The sequence below is a fragment of the Saimiri boliviensis genome, chromosome 9 (assembly GCF_048565385.1).
Source record: "Saimiri boliviensis isolate mSaiBol1 chromosome 9, mSaiBol1.pri, whole genome shotgun sequence".
NCBI lineage: Eukaryota > Metazoa > Chordata > Mammalia > Primates > Cebidae > Saimiri > Saimiri boliviensis.
In genome coordinates this window covers 100,073,159-100,098,383 of record NC_133457.1, presented here as the reverse complement: position 1 = coordinate 100,098,383, position 25,225 = coordinate 100,073,159, and the positions used below count along the sequence as shown (strand labels likewise).

The window sequence follows — 25,225 nt, the reverse complement described above, 5'->3', positions numbered from 1 at the left end:
AAAATAAAGCTATCATAAAACTCGATTGAAAAAATTCTGCCTAACAAAACATTTGACTCATTGTTTGCCCATGCTAATTAGCACGTAGGTGTAATTATAATATAAACTGCCTTAAAGAAAAGATGAGTTTTCCTAACTCACTTCTCTTTGCTACTTCCCACTTCTCCCACCCTTCACACCCACCCCCCTCCCCAACCCACCACAATGGCTATGCCATTTTGTGGGTGCTTCCCGGAACCCATGATCTTTGGCTTAAGTGGGCTTTCCTGGCTTTGCACCCATGTTGGCAAACCAAAAAATACATCCAGGTGCGGTGGCCCACGCCTGTAATCCCAGCACTTTGTGAGGCCGAGGCAGGCAGATCACAAGGTCAGGATTTCGAGACCAGCCTGACCAACAGGGTGAAACTCTGTCTCTACTAAAAGTACAAAAATTAGCTGGGCATGGTGCCTGTAATCCCAGCTACTCAGGAGGCTGAGGCAGGAGAATCATTTGAACCTGGGAGGTGGAGGTTGCAGTGAGCTGAGATTATGCTATTGCACTCCAGCCTGGGTGACAGAGCAACACTCTGTATCAAAAAAAAAAAAAAAAAAAAAAAACCTATGGTAAGCAAATTTAAATGCAGCTTTATTAATAAATATCTCCAATAGGACATTCAAACCTAAGAGCAGAACTTACAAGCACTCACGCAATGAATGAAGAACAAGTACAAGCAAGCCACATACCTTTGGGGAGCCGGGTTTGGGGTCACTGTCCCCCCTGCTCCTGTCTTGGTCTAGAGGCCAGCCCAGGCGCGGGGAGAGGGAATCATCGCCATTCTCATGGAGGGGGTTAACCGCATCATCGAGGGCAGAGCCCCTTGTCTCCACCACCAGCTTCTGCTCCACGGCAGGGTAATAGGCGCGTGGCTTCTGGTAGCAGTGCTCACTGGTGATATAGGACTCCTCCACAGAACGCGGCAGGGACAAGGCCAGGGGCCTGGGCTTCTCCACTGCCCCATTCAAAGTTCTATAGCTTGGGGCTTCCTCCTTGCTCTTGGCGTCAGTAATAGGGATGTTCTTGGAATGAGATCTCCCCTCCCCTGAGTGCTGTTTCCAAGGCTGGCACCACAGCTGCAGATCAGGATGCTCCCGGCTTCTGTTGAGAGGACAAAGAGGGCATGGGCTTTGGAGGAACTGGCACCACTGCAGGGGTTCTCAATTCCTAAACACTCTCCCAGTAGGAACAGCAGTTCCCACATGGGCTATCTGACCACACACTATCATTTGCTAAACAAGAGGGAATGTGAATCCTTGGTCTCCTAGGAGACCATTCCTTCGTGAACTCCCACTATAGTCACAGGCAGTAAATGGGACTGGACTCTTAGTCGGAAGACCTGACTGAATTTCAACTCTGGGACAGCTCACCCAACCAGCCTCATTCCTACTTCCTCCTCTGTGAAGCTGGGCTAATTATCTGTCTCATCTGTCTGCTACTGCGAGGTTGTGGTGAGCTGAGATCACACCACTGCACTCCAGCCTGGGTGACTGAATGAGACTCTGTTTCAACAACAACAACAAAAAGCCAACAGACCCCAATAAGAGCCACGTGTATTTATCATAGCTTACATGAAGTTGGGTCACCTGATATACAGAATGCAACCACAGGAGGAAGTTTACACTAAATTTCACTCTCTGGCCACTAAAAGCCAGAAGTCCAACTCCAAAAGGTTAAAAACTTTTCTGTATGAGCAAAACACCAAGAGATATTTTTATTGAGCAACACTGTGCTGGAGAATAGGCCTGCTCACAATATCTGTTCCAGCAGCTTTCAATTTTACTTTGTTTACCAATCAAGAATGTTTAGAATGAGCTGAGGCAAGGCTGGGCACGGTGGCTCAAGCCTGTAATCCCAAGAGTTAGAGAGGTCAAGACAAGCAGATCACTTGAGGTCACCTGGCCAACTATCTCTACTAAAAATACAAAAATTAGCGGGGCATTGTGGCAGGCAGTTGTAATCTCAGCTACCTGCGAGGCTGAGGCAGGAGAACTGCATGAACCCAGGAGGTTGCAGTGAGCTGAGGTCATGCCACTGCACCCCCCCAGCCTGGGTAACAGAGCCTATTCTGTCTCAAAAAAAAAAAAAAAAAAAAAAAAAAAAAAACAAAAAACAGCTGAGCTGCTTGAGCCCAAGAGTTTGAGGCAGCAGTGCATAATGATCCTGCCTATTAAGTAACCACTGCATTCCAGCCTGGGCAACAAAGCAAAACCGCATCTCTTTTTCTTTAAAAAGAAAAAAAAGAAAAGGAATACTTAGCATGAAAGGAATAAACAAGGCTGGGTGTGGTGGCTTACACCTGTAATCCCAGCAGTTTGGGAGGCGGGCGAATTGCCTGAGCTCAGGAGTTCATGACCAGCCTGGACAACACAGTGAAACCCCGTCTCTACCAAAATACAAAAATTAGCCAAGCATAGTGGCATGCACCTGCATTCGCAGCTACTCAGGAGGCTGAGGCAGGAGAACTGCTTGAACCCAGGGAGCAGAGGTTGCAGTGAGCCAAGATGGTGCCACTGTATTCCAGCCTGGGCAACAGAGTGAGACTCTGTCTCCAAAAAAAGAAAAAAGGGATAAACAAAATGTGGCATACACATAAAAGGAGTATTATTCAACCTTAAAAAGGGAGGGAAACATAAAAAGTTAGTCAGGCATGGTGGCATGCACCTGTAGTCCCAACTACTTGGGAGGCTGAAGTGAATCCAGAAGGCAAAAGCTGCAGTGAGCCGAGATTTCAACACTGCACTCCAGTCTGGGCTACAGAGTGAGACTCTGTCTCCAAACAAACAAACAAACAAACAAACTCAGACTGTACACCCAAACAAAAACAAAACCAAAATAGACACCCCATATCTTGATTCTGGTGGTGGCTGCATGGCTGCATACAATATCAAAATTCAATGAACTCCTAAAATGGATGAACTTAATTATATGTAAGATATTACTCAATAAAAAAATTTTTTTAAAGAATGTTTATCATGTAACTCATACTTTTTAGTAAAGGTCTCAAACTCAGTTTTATGGTTGCTTTGGTAGCTTTCCAATTTCTCAGATTTACCCAGCCCCCAGCCCAGGCCAAACCAGAATGCTCCCGACACTGCAGGTGCCACACTTACTGCAAGATGCTCATCTTGAGCTGCAGGCCATGTAGAACCTCAATCACTCTCTGCACATCACCAAGAAGCTGGTGGGTGGCCATGATCTTCTTGGCATTTTGATGGGAGTAGTTCTCTTCTAGAAATGCCAGGCCATGCATATGTCCCCTGCTCAGCCACTCCTTGTCATACCAGTACTTGAAGCCAGGCCTCTGACCTGCAGCAGTGACAAGAGGGTTAAAACATGGCCTGAAGGAAACCCAGGTCGTTTCATCACTATCACACAATTATCACACAAACTAATGGAATAATAGATTAGTATATTCATTTTGCTCATTTATTTATCTGGTGTACACTTTCCTGGCACCTATGACATGCTGGGCTCTCTATTAGGTAGTGGGGATAAGGTAGTAAGTGAGGCATGTATACTTCCTGATTTCCTGGAATGGCCAGAGGTGAGCTGGGCACCTGGATTATCTCTAAATTTAAATCAGATCATCCTCTCCCCGACTTAAAACCTTCCACTGCCTCCTGCTGCTCTCAGGAGAATATCCAAAGCCTTAACCCTCTAACTCTGGCTTACTGAGCCCCACAGGACCCAGTTCCTTCCTGCCTTCCTCTCCACACCCTTACACTGGCCTCCTTTCAATTTCTGAAACACATCAAACTCTTTCCAGCCTCAAGACCTTCACTTGAGCATCCCCTCTGTCTGCAGCACTATTCCTCAAGCCTTCGCAGGGTTGGCTCCTTACCGCCTCCTCAGAGAGGCTTTTTTTTTTTCTTTTTCTCTGACAGGGTCTCACTCTGTTGCCCAGGCTGGGGTACAGTGGCATATTCATGGCTCACTGCAGCCTCAACCTCCCTGGGCTCAGGTGATCCTCCCACATTAGCCTCCCAAGCAGCTGGGCTCTGGCTAATTTTTTCTTTTTTTTTTTTGGTAGAGATGGGGTTTTGCCATGTTGCCCAGACTGGAGAGGGGCCTTCTGCTACTTCCCAAAGTTGACAGCATCATCAGTACCTCATAATCATCTTATTGATTTTCCCGTCACAGTATTCATCACTACCTAACAGTCTTGTTTGTTTAACTTGTTTTAACTTCTGTTTCTGGCCCCCAACCTGGCTAAGAGCTGAAAGAGTAGAAACTATCTTTTTCATGGTTGTATACCTAGTGCCTGGCGAAAGGCATCTTTAATTGACTTATCAAATGAATGGAAAGATGCCTCAAGTCCCCCTGCAACTTATCAAATGAATGGAAAGATGCCTCAAGTCCCCCTGCAAATGTACACCTACCACCTAACTAAACAGATGATCAGGCCCCTTCCCTTCTCTGGACCAGTTACCCATCCATTAGAACAACATCAGAACTGGATGGCTTCAGCCGTCCTATCCAGTACAGGGTTCCTTAGGAAGGACTGAAAACATAAGTACGTGTGATGTGTCAACATGAACTCCTGAATCCCAGTTCGACTGTCAATATCTATGCAAACCCTGAAAAACTCAGGTGATTCCTATTAAGGTCTCTGGGCTCTTTCTGCCTTTACTAATACACATGGTGGGGAAACACCCTGATTCTGTTAAAAGTATCTTTAGCCTTTAAAAAACGAATCTGTTAAACTTTTAGTCCATTCCACTACAGGGTCAGTCTATAAATGCAGACCCTGTGGCAGACATGCCGTGCCCAGTTCAAGGAAGACTCTATTCACAATCTCGGCGATTAAAGTCATATAAGTTCAGTTAGTGTACAGGACTTGATGAAGATGGTGTATGTGACTTCTAAAGAGGGAAAAGTAGAGAGAAAGACATGGTAGGAAAAAAAGATTTTTAAAAGGTATGCTAAGGAGCCTTCAGGATTATATGGGAGAACCTCAGAGGCAGCTGCTGCAGGCAGTGCCTAGAGCAGCAGGATTCTGAGCTGCACTATCTGTTTTACAAGACAAAGGTATGAAACAACTGGTTCTCATCACCTGTCTGGCATTAGCTGGTGGTGTGATCTTGGGCCAGTCATGTCCCTTCAGGACCTGTGTTTGTTTACCTATCGAATCTTCTGACTATATTCTTTCCTTGGGATAAAGGGACAAGTGAAGCCAGATGCTTCTCGGTCTACGGACTCATCTAGTACAAGGAGAGTGTCACAACAGAGGTTCTTAGGCCCAGAGGGGACCCATTTGCTGTTAAACTACCTGGTGGCCAGTCCCTCCCTAGACAACCAACAAAATCAAGAGATCTGGCTCTGCAAACCAGTTCTAATTCTAATTTGCTTTATGAGGTTAGGAAAGTCAACTGTATCCTCAAGGATCAATTTCTTCCTCACAAGCAAACACAGGAGTAGAAGCACCAGGTCCACCTCATCGGACAGAAAGAAATAACAGAAGCAGAGGCTCTCAAGCATCATCTAGCTCTAAAGGAATCAAGGGACTAGAGCTGTGGGAGGGACCTTACAGTTGGTGATGGGAGACAATGTCACCATCCCACGGAAAGCAAGACAATGAACTGCACATTTACAATCCACCTCTTCTGGAAAGGAGCAACCAAGAGCCACAGGTGACCCCTATAGCCATGGAACTAACTGATCCTGCTAAGGAATTAAGTCACTGCTTAGGGCAGCAACAGGCTTTGCCCAACCATGCCTTCTTCTTTCCCCTCAAAGGCATAGCTCCCTTCAGGATAACAGTGATGTGACAAAGAGCAGGCGTTGCCACAGGGGGCAGGGGCAGGTTTCTAACCCTCCAAAAGCCCCCAAAAGCCAAAGACAGAGCCCATATGCCCATCCTTATGAGTCCCCAAGAAAAGGAAAAGGTGCCACTTCGGCAGTACATACAGTGAAACAGGAGCAATACAGAGAAGATTAGCATGGCCTCTATACAAGGATGACACTCAAACTTATGAAGTTTCTACATATTTTTATAGAGCTTCAATCACACAGGGTGAAAGTTCTAGAGATCTGCTGTACAACATCATGCTTACAGTTGTTAATAACAATACTGTAGTGTACACTTAAAATTTTGTTGAGAGTAGATCTCGTGCATTTTTTTTTAAGACAGAGTTTCACTCTTGTCGCCCAGGCTGGAGTGCAATGGTGCAATCTTGGCTCACTGCAACTTCCGCCTCCCGGGTTCAAGCAATTCTCCTGCTTCAGCCTCCTGAGGAGCTGGGATTACCAGTGCCTGCCACCATGCCCAGCTAATTTTTGTATTTTTAGTAGAGACAGGGTTTCACCGCACTGGCCAGGCTGGTCTCAAACTCCTGACCTCAGGTGATCCACCTGCCTTGGCCTCCCAAAGTGCTGGAATTACTGGCATGAGCCACTGTGCCTGGCCTCATGCTTTTTTTTTTTTTTTTTTTAAACCATAATTAAAGGAAAAGTTCTAACGAAAAGTTCTAACTCAAGGTCAGGCCTTCCACTAGGTGGGCCCCTTCACACATGTGCTCTTATTGGTAAGCTCAGGACAGCTGGCCACCAGGTGAGATAGCATCAGAGGCGAGGAGTTGGAGTCTAGCCGATGCTGAAGAAATGAGTCTTAAGACCACAGACATTTAGAATGTGTCACAGCCAGCTGTGCCAAGGAAACGGCTACATACTGTTAAATCCCTGACTCCAGAATCTCTACCTGGAGGGTCTTGGCAAACATAACAGGTGTATTTCTCGGGCACATTTTCTTCCAGTAATCCCATGCAGACCCCATGCTGCCAGCACTGGCACTCTTCACACTGTTAGAATTAAAGAAGCAACAAAAATTAAACTCAGAAGGTGTTCTCCATCCAAAAGTAAGACCCACCTGCTGAGGGGAAGGGCATGGGAGGATCGGAGAGGGGAGGAAGGAGCACTCCCTCCTGACTAACATGGAACTGAGCTCCTGACACACATCTGGAACCACACTGTCTAACATGGTAGCCACTAGCCACATGTGGCTCCACACTGAAATTAACAAGTTAAGCTAACAATTCAGTTCCTCAGTCCCACCAGTGACATCTTAAAGCTGAGTTTGAATTATGGCTCAGACACTTATTAGCTGCATGACTTTGCACAGGTCACTTCTCCTGGGCTTTACTTTCCCCATCTGCAAACTGGGATATAATTCCTACCCTCCTCCTGGGACTGTTTGTGAAGATTCAATGGGTGATATATAAAAGCTCCTATTATGGAGTCCAGCACACAGCTTTATGTATTAAGCTACTATTAATACTATTAACCACTAACGAGCAAGCCAATTCACTAAGACCCCTCCTCGAGTAATCACGGTTAGTACTTTGCATTTATTCTCTCTAAACTTTACCAAAGATCACACAGCTAACAAAAGGCAAAAGCAGATCAGAATATAAGCCTGGCTAGTTGCTAAGCCAGTTCTTTCAACCCCTAGGCGCTACTTCCTTCCCTGAGTATTAAGGGGACAGGTGGGAGAGGGCCAGAAGGCAGAGAGGGAAAAGAAGGAGGTGACAATGAGGGTAGCACTGGGAGACCTGTGGACAGCCTGAGGATAGGAGGCCTGAGAGCTAAGGGTCCAGAGGAGGGAATGAAAAGCAAAGGCAGACTCCCATGGAGATACTAGGGCACTTCAAGCAATTCCAAACCAGGGCCCTAAACCTTTAACTGCCCAACCAAACATATTAGCCCTAGAAGGTGGACAGTGAGATTCCTGACATGACTTTGACGGTGGCCCACCAGCCTGGCCACAAGGGACTAGAAATCCAGAGCTCAGATGGTCCTCAACCACTGGGAGTCACATAGGTCCCAGCCTCAAGAGGGCTTCCCTGAGCAGATATAAGGTCTCTAGGAAGCTAATCACATCAAAATCAACATGTGCAGGAAAGATAGGCTTTAGATATCTGCTTTAGATTCTTCGATTTACAGATGAGGAAACTAAGGCTCAGAGAAGAAATGTAAAGTGATAAAAAGGCGGTCAGTAGCAGAAAACAGACTAATAATTTTAAAAAGTCTGTCTTACCAATGACTTTGTATTTTGAAAACCAGGATTCACCAAAAATGAATCAAATACAGTTCAGTTTCAAAATAACTTTTTTCTTTCTTTTTATTTTTATTTTTTGAGACACAGTCTCGCTCTGTCGCCCAGGCTAGAGTGCAGTGGCAGAATCTTGGTTCACTGCAACCTCCACCTCCCAGTTCAAGCGATTCTCCTGCCTCAGCCTCCCAAGTAGCTGGGACTACAGGTGTGTGCCACCATACCCAGCTAATTTTTTGGGTTTCACTGTGTTAGCCAGGATGGTCTTGATCTCCTGATCTTGTGATTTGCCCACCTTGGCACCCCAAAGTGTTGGGATTACAGGTGTGAATCACTGTGCCAAGCCAATGATAACTCTTTTCATGTGGGTGTGGCTAAAATACATTATTCCTTTAAGTTTAAATTAAGAAATGAATGAGACTATTAAACTAAAAGATAAAATACCTAAATATAAACAAATGCATGTAAGGCCTCTCTGAAAAAAAAAATGTAAATACTATTTGAAGAACACAGACTTAAGTCAATGGTACAGTACACCCTGTTTCTGGACACCAAGAGTTAACATACAGATATCAATTATCCTTGGGTTAATTTATAAAAAGAATGTAGTTCTGGACAGGTACAGTGGCTCATGCCTGTAATCCCAGCACTCTGGGAGGCCATGGTGGGTGGATCACTTGAGGTCAGAAGTTCAAGACCAGCCTGGCCAACAGGGTGAAATCCTATCTCCACTAAAAATACAAATATTAGGGAGGTGTGGTGGCAGGCATCTGTAATCCCAGCTACTCAGGAGGCTGAGGCAGGTTCAGAGTCACTTAAACCTGGGAGGTGGAAGTTACACTGGGCTGAGACTGCGCTACTGCACTCCAGCCTGGGTGACAGAGCAAGAATCCATCTCAAAGGGAAAACAAAACAAAACAAAATCTAGTCTCACTAAAATAATAAATTAATAGCTTTGGAACTAGAAAAGATTCTAAAGTTAACAGCCAGGAAATGTGTGGAAAAGAAAGAGCAATATGGAGACACTAGCCCTAGCAGATATTTTAAAATTATAAAAATCATAAAGATACAATAATTAAAATAGAATTGTACAAACAAATATATAGACAGATGAATCCATGGAAGAGTGAACCAGAAAAAGATTCAAGTACATTTAGAAATTAAGTAAATAAAGGTGGCACTTCAGTGAGGCATGGTATTAGTACAATGGGGAGCCATAGTCCTCACTATATACCTGGCAAAATTGCAGGTGGATCAAGTATTTATATAGCTTAAAAAAATGGGCTGGGCATGGTGGCTCTCGCCTATAGTCCCAGCACTTTGGGAGGCCAAGGTGGACAGATCTCCTAAAGTCATGAGTTAGTGGCCTGAGGTCAGCCTGGCCAACACTGTGAGACCCCACCTTTACTAAAAATGCAAAAAATTAGCTGGGCATGATGGTGCACACCTATAGTCCCAGCTACTCAGGAAACTGAGACAGGTGAATTGCTTGAACCCGGAAGAGGGAGGTTACAGTGAGCTGAGATAGCACCACTCAACACCAACCTGGGTGACAGAGCGAGGTTCCATCAAAAATAAATAAATAAATAAATAAAACAAAACATGATCTAACCATTATGCAGAAAATAAAATGGTTTTTAACTTAGATATTGCTAAATGAAAAAAGATGTTGAAAATACTATATATAAAATGTAATTGCATCTTGACAAAAAAGGGATGGTTGCAAAGCAATATGAATGTACTTAATATCACTGACTTGTACGCTTAAAAATAGTTATAATGGGGGCCGGGCGCGGTGGCTCAAGCCTGTAATCCCAGCACTTTGGGAGGCCGAGGCGGGTGGATCATGAGGTCAAGAGATCGAGACCTTCCTGGTCAACATGGTGAAACTCTGCCTCTACTAAAAATACAAAAAATTAGCTGGGCGTGGTGGCGCATGCCTGTAATCCCAGCTACTCAGGAGGCTGAGGCAAGAGAATTGCCTGACTCCAGGAGGCAGAGGTTGCAGTGAGCCGAGATCGTGCCATTGCACTCCAGCCTGGGTAACAAGAGTGAAACTCCATCTCAAAAAAAAAAAAAAATGGGTTATAATGGTAACTTTTAGGCAGGGCAGGGTGGCTGGCTCACACTTGTAATCCCAGTGCTTTGGGAGGCTGAGAAGGAGGATCATTCAAGGCCAGGAGTTTGAGACCAGCCTGAGAAACATACAAAAAGTTAAAGAAATTAGCAGGGTGTGATGGTGTGTGCATATAGTCCCAGCTACTCAGGAGGCTAAGGTGGCCTTGAGCCCAGGAGCTGGAGGCCGCCATGAGCTGTGATTGTGCCACTGTCCTCCAGCCTGGGTGACAAAGCAAGACTCTGTCTCAAAAAAGAAAAAATAAATAAAAATAAAAAGGGTAACTTTTTTTTTTGACATGGAGTTTCACTGTTGTTGCCAAGGCTGGAGTACAACGGCGCGATGTCAACTCACCGCAACCTCCACCTCCTGCGTTCAAGCAATTCTCCTGCCTCAGACTCCCGAGTAGCTGGGATTACAGGCATGTGCCACCACACCCTGCTAATTTTGTATTTTTATTAGAGATGGGCTTTTTCCATGTTGGTCAGGCTGGTCTCAAACTCCCGAACTCAGTTGATCCACCCACCCTGGCCTCCCAAAGTGCTAGGATTACAGGCGTGAGCCACTATGCCAGGCCTAAAAAGGGTAACCTCTACTGTTATGTGTATTTTACCAAACAATTTTTAAAAGGAGAAAATACATTTCCTATTGTGTATTTAGCCAAAGAATGTTTTTGGAAGGATATATAATAAACTGATAAGGGCTGACTCTAGGGAATAGGTAGCTAGTGATAAAGTGGGGATAAAGTATTTCTCTGTGTGCATTTTGGACTTTGAATTATGTGAGTGCATTAGCTAGCAACAAATAATATAAATTTTAAAATAACCAAAACGTCAAAATGGGATTCTTTTTTAAAATTTTTATTTACTTATTTTTTATTTAATTTCTTATAGAAACAGCATGTCTTTATGTTGCTCAGGCTGGTTTTGAACTCCTGGACTCAAGTAATCCTCCCACCTCAGCCTTCCAAAGTGCTAGGATTGCAGGTATGACCCACAGTGCTAGCCACTGAAATGGGGTTCTTTTTTTTTTTTGAGACGGAGTTTCACTCTTGTTACCCAGGCTGGAGTGCAATGGCACGATCTTGGCTCACCGTAACCTCCGCCTCCTGGGTTCAGGCAATTCTCCTGCCTCAGCCTCCAGAGTAGCTGGGATTACAGACACGCACCACCATGCCCAGCTAATTTTTTGTATTTTTAGTAGAGACGGGGTTTCACCATGTTGACTAGTATGGTCTCGATCTCTTGACCTCGTGATCCACCTGCCTCGGCCTCCCAAAGTGCTGGGATTACAGGCTTGAGCCACCGCGCCTGGCCTGAAATGGGGTTCTTTTTAAAACTGCTACATAATCTTTACTGGAGTTGGGCACTTAATACATATTAATACTTGTTGTTCTAGGGCAAAGGTCAGCAAACTACAGCCCATGTGCCAACTCCAGCTTGACCTGCTTTGTAAATAAGTATTATGTGAACACAGCCATACTCATTTGTTTAGGAGTGTTTGTTTTTCAGCCCAGGCTATAGTGCAGTAGTACGATCTCGTCTCCCTGCAGCCTTGACTGCCCAGGCTCAAGTGATCCACCCACCTCAGGCTCCCGAGAAGCTGGGACTACAAGTGTGCACCATCACAATTAACTAATTTTTGTATTTTTTGTAGAGACAGAGTTTGCCATGTTGCTCAGGAAGGTCTTGAACTACTGGCCTAAGCTGAGTTGCCCAACTCATCCTCCCAAAGTGCTGGTATTACAGGTGTGAGCCACCGCACCCAACCATACAGGTAAAAATTTGATTTACATATTGCCTACAGCTGCTTGAAGAAGAATCTAGCAGGTGCAACAAGACTATATGGCCCTCTAAACCTATATATTTATTATCTAGCAATTTAAGAAAAAGCTTAACAAAACCTACTCTACAGCAATTAAAATAATTTAAAAATCAAATGTATTTTCCGATGTTCATTTTTATGTGGTACTCAGATTTCTCAAATACCCAAGATTATTAAGTAGGATTTTAACCTTCCAGTGATTTAAATTAGCACTGGTAAGTAAGATCAAATAGTGATATACTTGGAACAAATGTTGATACTACTCATATAATGAAAATGATCCAAAAAGTTATTTCTCTATAGTAATACATGCACTTCTGGAAAACATACTCTAAATGTGTTCTGTGGTTATTCAAAATATCAGTTGAAGATAAAGATTTAAGAAAAATTTATTCATGTCTTTCTACCTAGATTAGTCAATCCATTTTAAAAGTTTACATTGTATTTATTCTACCTAGCTCCCTCTAAATTATGCCTTTTGCTAAAGTTATTGAGTGGAAAAGGTAAATCGCTCACAATGACAGGACAGTCAGAAACTGTCCCTCCTTAACATAAAGCCAGGTAGACACTCTTGGTTCAGGTGGACAGCACAGAAAAGTCCTCTAGAACAAAAGCCAAGGAGCTCAGAAGTGTGCTCAAGACACAAGGTCTTGTGGAGCCTGGGAGGCAGGAGATCAAGTTGGTTCCTGACTCTGCCATGCTCATGTGGCCCCAGATGCTCTGAGATTAGTTTCTTCATGTAGCACATAATGGCACATTAACCCCTACCCTCAAATACCCCAAGATCCTTGCTACTTATAGAAAAGTCAATGGAGAAAGTACCAGAGTGGATCAGAAATGGTTTACATACCGTTAGGCAGAATAGCCTTTCCAGGAGGGACATTCATTACTCACTCACTGAAGATTTTAACAGGCAGATAAAGGGCAAATCTGATCAGGCTAAGAAGGCCTAGAACTGAGCATATGCTCAGAGATGACAGAGTAGAAACTAAAGATCTTCAACATCCTTTCAAAAACAGACTTAAAAAAATACTAAAAAATAATAGTCTTCATATTATATAACAATTTTCTTTTCTTTTTTTTTTTTGAGACGGAGTTTCACTCTTGTTACCCAGGCTGGAGTGCAATGGCGCGATCTCAGCTCACCGCAACCTCCGCCTCCTGGGTTCAGGCAATTCTCCTGCCTCAGCCTCCTGAGTAGCTGGGATTACAGGCACACGCCACCATGCCCAGCTAATTTTTTTGTATTTTTGGTAGAGACGGGGTTTCACTATGTTGACCAGTATGGTCTCGATCTCTTGACCTCGTGATCCACCCGTCTCGGCCTCCCAAAGTGCTGGGATTACAGGCTTGAGCCACTGCGCCCGGCCTCTTTTCTTTTTTCTTTTTTTCTTTTTTCTTTTTTTTTTTTTTGAGACAGGATCTCGTTCTGTCACCCAGGCTGGAGTACAACAGAATGACCAGGGCTCACTGCAGCCTCGACCTCCCAGGCTCAAGTGATTGTCCCAGTTCAGTCTCCCGAGTAGTTGAGTCTACAGGCATGCGTCACCATGCCCAGTTAGTTTTTTTAATTTTTGTAGAGATGGGGTCTTCCTATGTTTCCAGGGCTGGTCTTGAACTCCTAGGTTCAAGCAATCCTCCCGCATCAGCCTCCCAAAATGCTGGTATTATGGGTGTGAGCCACCATGCCCAGCCAACAATTATCTAACAGCAGTTCACAGGGCTTCAGAGAGTCTGCAAAATGTGTGCGTTTTTAAGATAGGACAATTTAAAAAAAAAAAAAAAAGATGTGCACTCAAACGTGTTCCAGGCCAAATTCTAAGACAATGAAGCCTGCCAGCACACACAATTTTGTATTGCTAGGACAGTTCAGTATTATGTTGTCCTCAGAACAGAGCTTGTCCTCCCATCTTTGATTAATCAAAGTGACTACACAGCATGCTGTTCGGGAAAAGTCACCCTGACAATGGCCATGTGCATCATGCTTGTCTCACTGTGTGTAACCAAATAGAGAAAAACAAATGAGCCACTGAAGTGCTCCAAGTCACCAACTGTCTGTAACTCGTAGCTCTGACAGCATATCAGAATTCATGGGAATATGCCCACCATTCACATTTGGCCTCACAAGTAAAGATTATCCATTTCGGGCCGGGTGTGGTGGCTCAATCCTGTAATGCCAGCACTTTGGGAGGCCGAGGCGGGTGGATCACGAGGTCGAGAGATTGAGACCATCCTGGTCAACATGGTGAAACCCTGTTTCTACTAAAAATACAAAAAATTAAGGCCGGGTGCGGTGGCTCAAGCCTGTAATCCCAGCACTTTGGGAGGCCGAGGCAGGTGGATCACGAGGTCAAGAGATCGAGACCATCCTGGTCAACATGGTGAAACCCCGTCTCTACTAAAGGTGCAAAAAATTAGCTGGGCTTGGTGGCGCGTGCCTGTAATCCCAGCTACTCAGGAGGCTGAGGCAGGAGAATTGCCTGAACCCAGGAGGCGGAGGTTGCGGTGAGCCGAGATCGCGCCATTGCACTCCAGCCTGGGTAACGAGAGCGAAACTCCATCTCAAAAAAAAAAAAAAAAAAAAATACAAAAAATTAGCTGGGCATGGTGGTGCATGCCTGTAATCCCAGCTACTCAGGAGGCTGAAGCAGGAGAATTGCTTGAACCCAGGAGGTGGAGGTTGCGGTGAGCCAAGATCGTGCCATTGCACTCCAGCCTGGGTAACAAGAGCTAAACTACGTTTCAAAAAAAAAAAAAAAGATTATTCATTTCGAACTTTCAAAACTGTTACTGTTACCTGTTACACATTTTGGGGTTCTATGAAACAGTCCATTAGGAAAAGGGGCTCTAATATTCAAAAATAACAAAAAATGTTTGAAAACCACTGAACCAAGGTATACTAAAGGTCTTAAATATCAGGTATCCTTGAATCCCAGAGGTTACTATGAGGCCTATTCAAAAAGATAAGACTCTGTCTCAACCTAAAGTGTGTGTATGTGTGTTTGTATATACACGCATGTGTGAACTGGTGGTGCTGGGGAGGGGTTAGTCAGCCAGGCTAGACGGTACTATTATGTTTCAAAAACAATTTTTTTTGTTTCACTTTTCAGCTGTAAATATAAATACCCATAGCTAAGACCCTATAGGGAAAGGGCATTTGACTGGGTGCCCTGGGTTCAAATCATATTCTGATGACTTATTTAATGGTTCCACAACCATGAAAAAAATCATACCTTCGTAATTTTGTTTTCCCAAATAAATGACTTGAGATAACCTTGACAGAGGTGAGATGGTACTGTGAAAACACTCCAGAAACTTTAAATCACTATTCAGCTGTACACAGCTGCTTTAGCTCCACAGAGTTGCTTTAGTTCTATTAATAAAAAGAGTATGACTGTGGTATATCCATAGCACGGAATACTACTGGACAATAAGAATAAGTGACTACTGAAACACACAACAACATGAATGAATCTCAAGGATATTATACAGGGTAAAAAGGGCAACTCTCAAAAAGATACACTCCATGTGATTCCACTAACCAAGAATCATAAATTACATAATTATAGAGAGTTAAAACAGTTTAGTGTTTCCAGGGTTAGGAATAAGTATGTCTAAAAAGAGTACAATGAGGCAATCTCACCTTGATTGTGGGAGTGGTTACACAAGGCTATACTTGTGATGAAAGCACACAGAGTTACATGAACATACAAATGAGTATTTGTAGATCACTGGTAAAATCTGAATAAGCTCTACTGATTGTGCCAATGTCAACTGGTCTTTGTAGTTCTGATATCCTACTGAGGGGTTATGGGCTGCTGGCATGGAAAGAAGACTGGCCAAGAAATTCATGGGACTTTCCTATACATTTATTTGCAACCTCCTGTGAATCTATAATTATTTTAAAATAAAAGTGTTTTTTTTTAAAAGCCCTGGAGAAAATAAAAGGCAAAAAACCAAGTACATTTACTCACCCTCTAGTCTTTCCAAAAGTTTAAAGAACTAAGGCAAAGTCTCAATGTTTCAAGAAATAAAAGAAAAGGAGACTGCTGAGTACAAAGATAACAAATTCGAAAATGAGAGGCAAAAACGCAACTGTATATTAAGTAAAGATCCAAAAGCGAATTTTAAAATCCATGCCATGCAGACCCCAAGGTCAGGAATTCAAGACCAGCCTGGCCAATATGGTGAAACCCCATCTCTACTAAAAATATAAAAATTAGCTAGGTGTGGTGGCGGGCATCTCTAGTCCCAGCTACTTGGGAGGCTGAGGCAAGAGAATCACTTGAACCTGGGAGGTGGAGCTCACACCACTGCATTCCAGGCTGGGTGACAGAGTGAGAATCCGTCTCAAGAAAAAAAAGAAAAATTACCATAACAAAAATATTTTGCCAGGCATGATGGCTCAGTAATCCCAGCACTTTGGGGAGGCCAAGGCGGGTGGCTCACCTGAAGTCAGGGGTTCAAGACTAGCCTGACCAACAAGGAGAAACCCTGTCTCTACTAAAAATACCAAAATTAGCTGGGTGTGGTGGCACATGCCTGTAATTTCAGCTACTCAGCAGGCTGAGGCAGAAGAATTGCTTGAACCCAGGAGATAGAGGCTGCAGTGAGCAGAGATTGTGCCATTGCACTCCAGCCTGGGAAACAAGAGCAAAACTCTGTCTCGGGGGAAAAAAAAAACCACCAAAAATCCAGGCCATGCCAACCTACAATACTAAAAGGGCAAGGAAATAATACTGTAACACAGAAAACAAGCCAAAGGGGCTGGGCCTGTTCCTTAAAATCTCTCAACAGGCTATACAGATTCTTATTAGACGGTGGGCAGCCACCCCCTTTACTGGGAATAACCCCTGAGCCCCGACTCACACAATAACACAGGTGGGCCCCAGGTAGTCTTTTTGTCCCTGTCTCTACTCTGTAAGTTCTACTACCACCAGACTACATAACTAGATGAGGCGGTGAGCATCTGACCCATAACAAACTTCCTTCCCCTCTGGCCACAAGTAGCTGGTTCCAAAGGCTAATATTTGATCTAAATTTGGCTGGAATTCCTTACTCAGAAATTTAGAATTGGGACTAAGATTCTGACCTTGATCAAGCTAGTCTCTTGAATACAAAAACATAAAATTGAGGAGAGGCCAAAGGTGACCATTTTGTATTTTCCAAGAAAATAAACAAGGAGCAAAATCAAAAAGAACCAAAAGGACTCCAGAGAAGCAGGAAACAAGGCAGACCAAGCCCCTCAAGATGGAATTCTAGGTTCCGAACCTAAAGGGAACCCTGCCTCTGAGTCCTAGGACCGAGTCTATTTTCCCAACAATATTTGTACTTGCCCTACAAAAAATCCTAACCAATATAAACATGACTTTTTTTTTTTTTTTTTTTTTTTTGAGACAGAGTCTTGCTCCGTTGCCCAGGCTGGAGTGCAGTGGCATGATCTCGGATCACTGCAACCTCTGCCTCCTGGGTTCAAGTAATTCTCATGCCTCAGACTCCTGAGTAGCTGAGACTACAGGCACACACCACCATGCCCAGCTAATCTTTGTATTTTTAGTAGAGACAGGGTTTCGCCATGCTGGCCAGGTTGGTCTCAAACTTCTGACCTCAGGTGATCCACCCACCTTGGCCTCCCAAAGTGCTGGAATTACAGGCGTGAGCCACCACACCTGACATAACCATGACTTTTAAATATCCAGGTCCCCAAGCCAGCTGGGCAGCTGTCAAGACTGTGACACCCTTAGGAGCCAGCCAAACAGCACCACCTCTCCCAGACTGTGATTCACAGACAAGGGCCAGGGCAGGCAAGTGCTGGCCTGGGATGGTTTCCTCAAGCAGGTAAGGAGGTCCTACCCACCATAGGCACATCTCAGAGATGGAGATGACAGACTCAAACATCAGGAAAATAAAGAAAAAGAAACTTGAGTAATGAGAAGAAGGGTTAAAAAAAGAAAGAAAGAAAAAGAAACACAGACGTATAAAGCCAGCCTGCATGACTCTGGACCATAAAAAAAATTTACGTGAAAGAGAAGGTAAGAGTCCATGGGAAAATTAGACTGCCTCTCCAAAGATTTCAGTTCCTGCTGCTCAACTTCTCACTTTATGACCACAGGCAAAACCCTTCCCATTTGCGGGGTCCCAGTTGCCTCAAGCAGCACATGAGGTTTAGACTCAGTGATCCCTGAAGTCCTCTCTTATTCCATCAGTGAACTATGTATGGCAGCCTGGAACTCTGAGGAAGCCAAACCAAAAAGCAATGTTCAGTCTGCTGCTGTTCATACTGTGTATCTGGGGCTCTGGTATGACTTGCCATAGTTGCTGGCCTCAAAATTCCCTCCAAGAACCAGTTTGTGCTTCTCTAGACCTGTTTCCTGGAAGTTCTGCCTACCTGAATCATGAAGTCATTTTCTTCCTGGACCTCACAGATGCAACGGACCACCTCAAGGTCATAGCGGTCATCCCCATCAAGTTCCTCTTCTGGATTGGTGGTCACATCCACATCTTGGCCGTACTCATCATCACTCCAGAGAAAGCTCTCAGAAGAGGACTCACTCAAATTATCCTCCTCTATGAGGAAAGGGAAAACAATAGTTACTATTTTAAGTTATAAAATTTAAAAATCTCTGATAGTCAAGAATGAAAAATGACCTCATAGGCCAGGCACAGTGACTCACGCCTGTAATCCCAGCACTTTGGGAGGCCAAGGTAGGTGGATCACTTGGGGTCGGGAGTTTGAGACCAGCCTGACCAACATGGAGAAACCCCATCTCTACCAAAAACACAAAATTAGCCGGGCACAGTGGCGCACACACTTGTAATCCCAGCTACTCAGAAGGCTGAGGCAGAAGAATTGCTTGAACCCAGGAGGCAGAGGTTGCGGAGAGCTGAGATTGCACCATTGTACTCCAGCCTGGACAAGAAAAGCAAAACTCCATCTCAAAAAAAAAAAAAAAAAAAAAATGACCTTATGGTCCCACTCCTTCATGAACATTCACAGGGCAAGGAAACAAGGATGCCAATCTGTCCTTGGGTCTGTCGTTTAGTAACAGCCCAAATGAAGCACCCTGCCTGGCAGTGAACTCAACTCCATTTCCTCATTCCACTAAGAGAATGAGGCCCAAGGGCAGTGGCCACTCAAGATCATAGAACTGTGTGGCAGAGGAGATACAACTCCCCATGAACCATACAGACTAACGTTCCTGACAGTTCTAACATGTTCTTCAGCCTCACCCCATCCAGCCAGGACATGGCTTACAGTCTGTCTATATCCAGAGCTACCTTTAAAACTCTGTAAACAAAGGCTGGGCATGGTGGTTCATGTCTCTAATACCAGAATTTTGGGAGGCCAAAGCGGGAGGATTGCCTGAACTCAGGAGTTCAAGCCAAGGCTGGGCAACATGGTGAAACCCTGTCTCCACTAAAAGAAAAAAAAATTAGCAGGGCACGACGGTGTATGCCTATAGTCCCAGCCACTCAGGAGGCTGAGGCGGGAGGATCCCTTGAGCTAGCAAGTTAGAGGCTACAGTGAGGTATGATCACACCACTGTACTCCATCGTGGGTGACAGAGTGGACTTTGTCTCAAAAAACAAACAGGCCAGGTGCAGTGACTCATGCCTGTAATCTCAGCACTTTAGGAATCCAAAGTGGGCAGATCACTTGAGCCCAGGAGTTTGAGACCAGCTTGGCGAACATGGCAAAACCCTGTTTCTCCTAAAAATACAAAAAGTTAGCTGGGTGTGGTGGTGTGCGCCTGTAATCTCAGCTACTGGGGAGGCTGAGGCAAGAGAATCACTTGAATTGGGAGGCAGAGGTTGCAGTGAGCCAAGATCATGCCGCTGCACTCCAGCCTGGGTGACAGAGCAAGACTCCGTCTCAAAAACAAAAAAAACTCTGTAGACAGTGTGGAATAAGGAAGGAGAAGATTCCAGAAATAATCAGAGCCAGAATCACTTGATGCTGATTAGTTACCATCACAGCTAACTTTTACTAAGCACTTGTTCTGTACCAGACACTGTTCTAAGTCAGTCATAACTATTAATACTTTTATTGCACTTCACAGATACTGTTTTTTTTTTTTTTTTTACAAACTGAAAAGATGTGTGGCAGCAACACTGAAAGTCTATTGACTTTCTAATAGCAAATACTCACTTCGTGTGTATCAGCATTTTTAAGCAATAAAGTATTTTTTAATTGTTATTTTGTTTTTGAGACAGGGTCTCATTCTGTTACCCACGCCAGTATACAGTGGCATGATCATGGCTCACTGAAGCCTTGACCTCCTGGGCTCAGGTGTTCCTCCCACCTCAGCCTCCTGAGTAGATGGGATTACAGAGGCATGCCACAACACCCAGCTAATATTTTTTGTATTTTGTAGAGGCAAGGTTTGCCATGTTGCTCAGGTTGGTCTTGAACTTCTGGGCTTAAGCAATCTACCCACCTCAGCCTCGCAAAGTGTTGGGATTATAGGTGTGGAACATCATGTCCAGCTTTCATTTTTAAACTATTAACACAATGAAATGTATTGCTAGTTCAAAAATTTGAACGTTACATCAAAATAAGATTGATCTAATGAACAGTATGTCACATTTTTCAGAACATATGGAAGAAGAGAAATAATTTTATCTCAAAGAAAGTTTTAAGAAATATAACAGGCCCGCCGTGATGGCTCATGCCTGTAATCCCAGCACTCTGGGAGGCCAAGGTGCATGGATCAAGAGGTCAGGAGTTTGAGACCGGCCTGACCAACACGGTGAAACCTTGTCTCTACTAAAAATACAAAAATTAGCCAGGTGTGGTGGCACGCACCTATAACCTCAGCTACTCAGGAGGCTGAGGCAGGAGAATTGGTTGAACCTGGAAGGCAGAGGTTGCAGTGAGCCAAGATCATGCTAGTATACTCCAGCCTGGGCAACAGAGTGACTCTGTATCAAAAAAAGAAACATATTTTATCGATTTTTTTTTTTTTTTTTTAGAAAGAGTCTGGCTCTGTCCCTCAGGTTTGAGTGCAGTGGTGTGATTTTGGCTCACTGTAACCTCTGCCTCCCAGGTTCAAGCGATTCTCTTGCCTCAACCTCCCAAGTAGCTGAGATTCCAGGCGGACAACCACAACCAGCTAATTTGTTGTATTTCTGTAGAGATGGCGTTTTACCATGTTGGCCAGGCTAGTCTAGAACTCCTGGGCTCAAGTGACCCACCTGCCTCAGCCTCCCAAAGTGCTGAGACTACAGACATCAGCCACCGTGCCTGGCTCCAATTTTTAAATTGAATAATTTTCCTATTAAACTGAGTTCTGAATATTCTGGTTATTAATCTCTTATTGATGAGTAGTTTACAAATATTTTCTTTCATTCAGTAGGTTTTTGGTTCACTCTATTGATCATTTACTTTGCTGTGCAAAAGCTTTTCAGCTTGATGCACTCCCACTTGTCCATTTCTGTATCTGTTGCCTATGCTTTTGAGGACTTAACTCTAAAAAACGTGACATTTCTCATCGGCAATATTTTTCAATTAAGGTAAATGCATTGTTTTACACATGTGCTACCGAACGCTTAACAGACTACAATACAGTATAAACGTTAACTTTCATACACACTGGGAAAATAAAAAATATGTGTGACTAGCTTTAATTGCTTTATTGTTGTAGTCTAGAACCAAACCCATAATATCTCCCAGGTATGCTTGTGTTTTCCAGTAAATGATCAGCAAATGATCAGGCCAGCAGAGCCTCCTTACCTAATGCTTTCACTTTCCCTTTTTGGTGTCCAGATTCTGGGCCATGGAGCTGCGGGCTCATATGGACACCTGGCTTGTGTGAGGACCCACACCTGGTAACAGCAAATGCCTTCGTGGGAGAAGGTTCCTGGGAGGTGTCACTGATCTCTTCACTGCAGGGGCATTCTGGAAGAACAGGATCAGGAAGGAATAAACAACCCTAGATAACATCGGTGCATTCCACAATCAATCTCATCCAACCAACAAGCCTCCTGTTCGAGCAACACATAGGCTCAGGGACAATTCAATCAAAAAGAGGTGTGGAGAGCAGATGTAGGGGACCAAACAGTTCCTCTTCACCATCACCTCTCTCCTCTTTTTCTGGTAAGATTGTTTTTCTCAGCTAGAAGATACACTGAGAATAAAACATGGCATCCCTTAAGTTCCAAGGTCAGAATACAGATTTTTCTAAACATTTTTGTGAGAGCTAGACACAGTTTTGTTTTTTTTTTTTAGACAGAGTTTTGCTCTTGTTACCCAGGCTGGAGTGCAATGGTGCGATCTTGGCTCACCGCAACCTCCGCCTCCTGGGTTTAGGCAATTCTCCTGCCTCAGCCTCCTTAGTAGCTGGGATTACAGGCACACGCCACCACGCCCAGCTAATTTTTTGTATTTTTAGTAGAGACGGGGTTTCACTATGTTGACCAGAATGGTCTTGATCTCTTGACCTCGTGATCCACCCACCTTAGCCTCCCAAAGTGCTGGGATTACAGGCGTGAGCCACTGCGCCCGGCCTAGACACAGTTTTTAAGAAGGGAATCCTGCCAGGCTTGGTGGCTCACACCTGTAATTCCAGCACTTTGGGAGGCCGAGCTGGGCGGATCACCTCAGGCCAGCAGTTCAAGATCAGCCTGACCAAAATGGAGAAACACCATCTCTACTAAAATTACAAAAAATTAGCCAGGCATGGTATGTGGCATGCCTGTACTTCCAGTTACTCAGGAGGCTGAGGCAGGAGATCACTTGAAGCTGGGAGGTGGAGGTTGTGGTGAGCTGAGATCATGCCATTGTACTCAAGCCTGAGCAACAAGAGCAAAACTCTGTCACAAAAAAAAAAAAAAAACCGAAGGGAATCCTTTCTTGAGAGGGCTCAAAGATGTGTTTAAGAGTCATGTGTGAACAAATACCAAATACCATCACTGACTTGCACATCTGCTTACACTTCAATGCCTTCATATGTAGCAGCCTGTAGCAGGGCACACTGGCCAATGCAGCAAGTGGGAAGGTTTTTCAATGCCAGCAGCGCTTTGTAATACCTGGGTAAGTGGGTGCTTCCCCTTCCAGGGCCTACTAGATCAAGCCCACAAGCCCTGGTAAAGGACTACTGGTCCTTCCTCTGCTCAGCGCAGGCTCAGAGGCCATAGTGGGAGAAAGCAACCCCTACCCACTCATAATAAGGAAATCTAAGTGAAACCTTCAAGGGAAAAATTACCAGGTTTGGTTTTCTTTTTCTTTTTCTTTTTCTTCTTTGGCTTCACTCTCACAAACTCTTTGAATTTCTTTTCTTTATTCTTTTCCTTGTCTTTTGCAGCTGGAATTAAACACAAATGTTGGCATTTTAACATTCTGTTTTCAATGCTGGGGTGCTTATTCTTTTCTTAATTAAGCATGTCCAGTGGGCCTGGCTCTGCCTGGGAAGTCTGGAGCCAGGTGCCCGTAACACAGCCACACCTCCATCACTTAGGCTTTCAATCCAGCTCAGCACACTCAGGCCCACTGCCCGTCATTGTAAATGGGTTTTATTGAAACACACCATGCTTACTGGTTACATGTCTTTCACATTTTGACAGCAGAGTTGAGTAAGAGGCCAAAGACCTTATGCTCTCCAAGGTTAAAAATATTTATTATCTGGCCCTTTAGAGACAAGTTTGGAAAATTCTACTTAGATCACTGCTCCTAAACTTTGGTTATATACTGGAATCACCTGGGGATCTGATTTTTCTTTTTTTAATCGCTACCTCACCAAGGCGGAGTGCAGTGGCACGATCTCAGCTCACTGCAACCTCTGCCTTCTAGGTTCAAGGGATTCTCATGTCTCAGCCTCCAGAGTAGCTAGGACTACAGACACACTCCACCAAACCCAGCTAAATTTTGTATTTTTAGTAGAGACAGGGTTTCACTACGTTGGCCAAGCTGGTCTCGACTCCTGACCTCAGGTGATCTGCCCACCTCAGCCTCCCAAAGTGCTGGGATTATAGGAGTGAGGTACCGCGCCTGGACAGAATTTTGTTGTTTGTTTCACTCTTTAAAAAAAAAAAAATGAGGTACCAGTCATATAACATAAAATTTTGAGATGGAGTTTCACTCTTGTTACCCAGGCTGGAGTGCAATGGCACGATCTCGGCTCACCGCAACCTCCGCCTCCTGGGTTCAGGCAATTCTCCTGCCTCAGCCTCCTGAGTAGCTGGGATTACAGGCACGTGCCACCACGCCCAGCTAATTTTTTGTATTTTTAGTAGAGACGGGGTTTCACCATGTTGACCAGGATGGTCTCGATCTCTCGACCTCGTGATCCACCCGCCTCGGCCTCCCAAAGTGCTGGGATTACAGGCTTGAGCCACCGCGCCCGGCCCAAAATTATTTTTAAATGAATAGTTCATGCCTTCCAAATACCAAAACTTCATCCTCTCTACTCTTTACAACAAAACTCCTCAAGCTATCAATCCTCCCTGTCTAGACTTTACCCTTCACAGATTTTTCTAATTACATTCTAAAAAGCTTCCCACCTACCACTCTACTGAGATCAGTTTTCAAAATTAATAGCCTCACCATTGAAAAATTCAGTCATAGCTGGGCGTGGTAGCTCATACCTGTAATCCCAGCACTTTGGGAGGCCGAGGCAGGTGGCTCACTTGAGGCCAGAAGTTCAAGACCAGCCTGGCCAACATGGTGAAACCCCATCTCTACTAAAAATAAAAATATAAAAATCAGCCAGGTGTGGTGGCAGATGCCTGTAATCCCAGCTACTTGGGAGGCTGAGGCAGGAGAATTGCTTGAACCCAGGAAGTGGGGGTTGCAGTGAGCCCAGATCGAGCCACTGCACTAAGCCTGTTCCAGTCGTTTCTTCTCCTCTTACCAAATATATTTGTGGGATTTCAAGTAATTCACCATGTCTTACTTTTTAGATGTCAACAAGAGTTTACACGTACATATATCCTATGACCCTGCCATCTACTACAACTTACTGATTCAAAAGAAAGCATCATTTATGTCCACATAGAGACTTAGACCTGAAGGCTCATGGCAGTTTTAGTTGTAATCTCCCCAAATGGAAAACTGCCCAAATGTCCATCAACAAGTGAATGTACAAATAATTCATGGTGTATCCAAACAATGGAAAATTTTTCAGCAATAAAGGTCAGAACACCAATATAAGTGACTCTCAAAGTACGCTGGGTGAAAGGAGCCAGACAAAACAATGCAGGAT

The 25,225-nt window shown here is 44.3% G+C and overlaps 1 protein-coding gene and 1 non-coding gene across 4 annotated transcripts in view; one reads left to right on the top strand and one right to left on the bottom strand.

Moving 5' to 3' along the window:
* Positions 1–25,225, bottom strand: part of PHF20 (PHD finger protein 20) — a 178,700-nt gene that overhangs the window by 6,858 nt on the left and 146,617 nt on the right. For all 3 annotated transcript variants that reach the window (XM_039479285.2, XM_074406449.1, XM_074406448.1), the window contains 6 exons: positions 23,231–23,329; positions 21,760–21,924; positions 18,415–18,593; positions 6,737–6,836; positions 3,150–3,345; positions 726–1,137 (listed from right to left, as the gene is read on the bottom strand). In XM_039479285.2, the coding sequence (XP_039335219.1) occupies positions 726–1,137; positions 3,150–3,345; positions 6,737–6,836; positions 18,415–18,593; positions 21,760–21,924; positions 23,231–23,329 (1,151 nt within the window). The remainder of the gene's footprint in view (positions 1–725; positions 1,138–3,149; positions 3,346–6,736; positions 6,837–18,414; positions 18,594–21,759; positions 21,925–23,230; positions 23,330–25,225) is intronic.
* LOC120367963 (U6 spliceosomal RNA) lies at positions 5,925–6,031 on the top strand. The gene has a single exon (XR_005582201.1). It is a non-coding gene; the product is annotated as a U6 spliceosomal RNA (small nuclear RNA).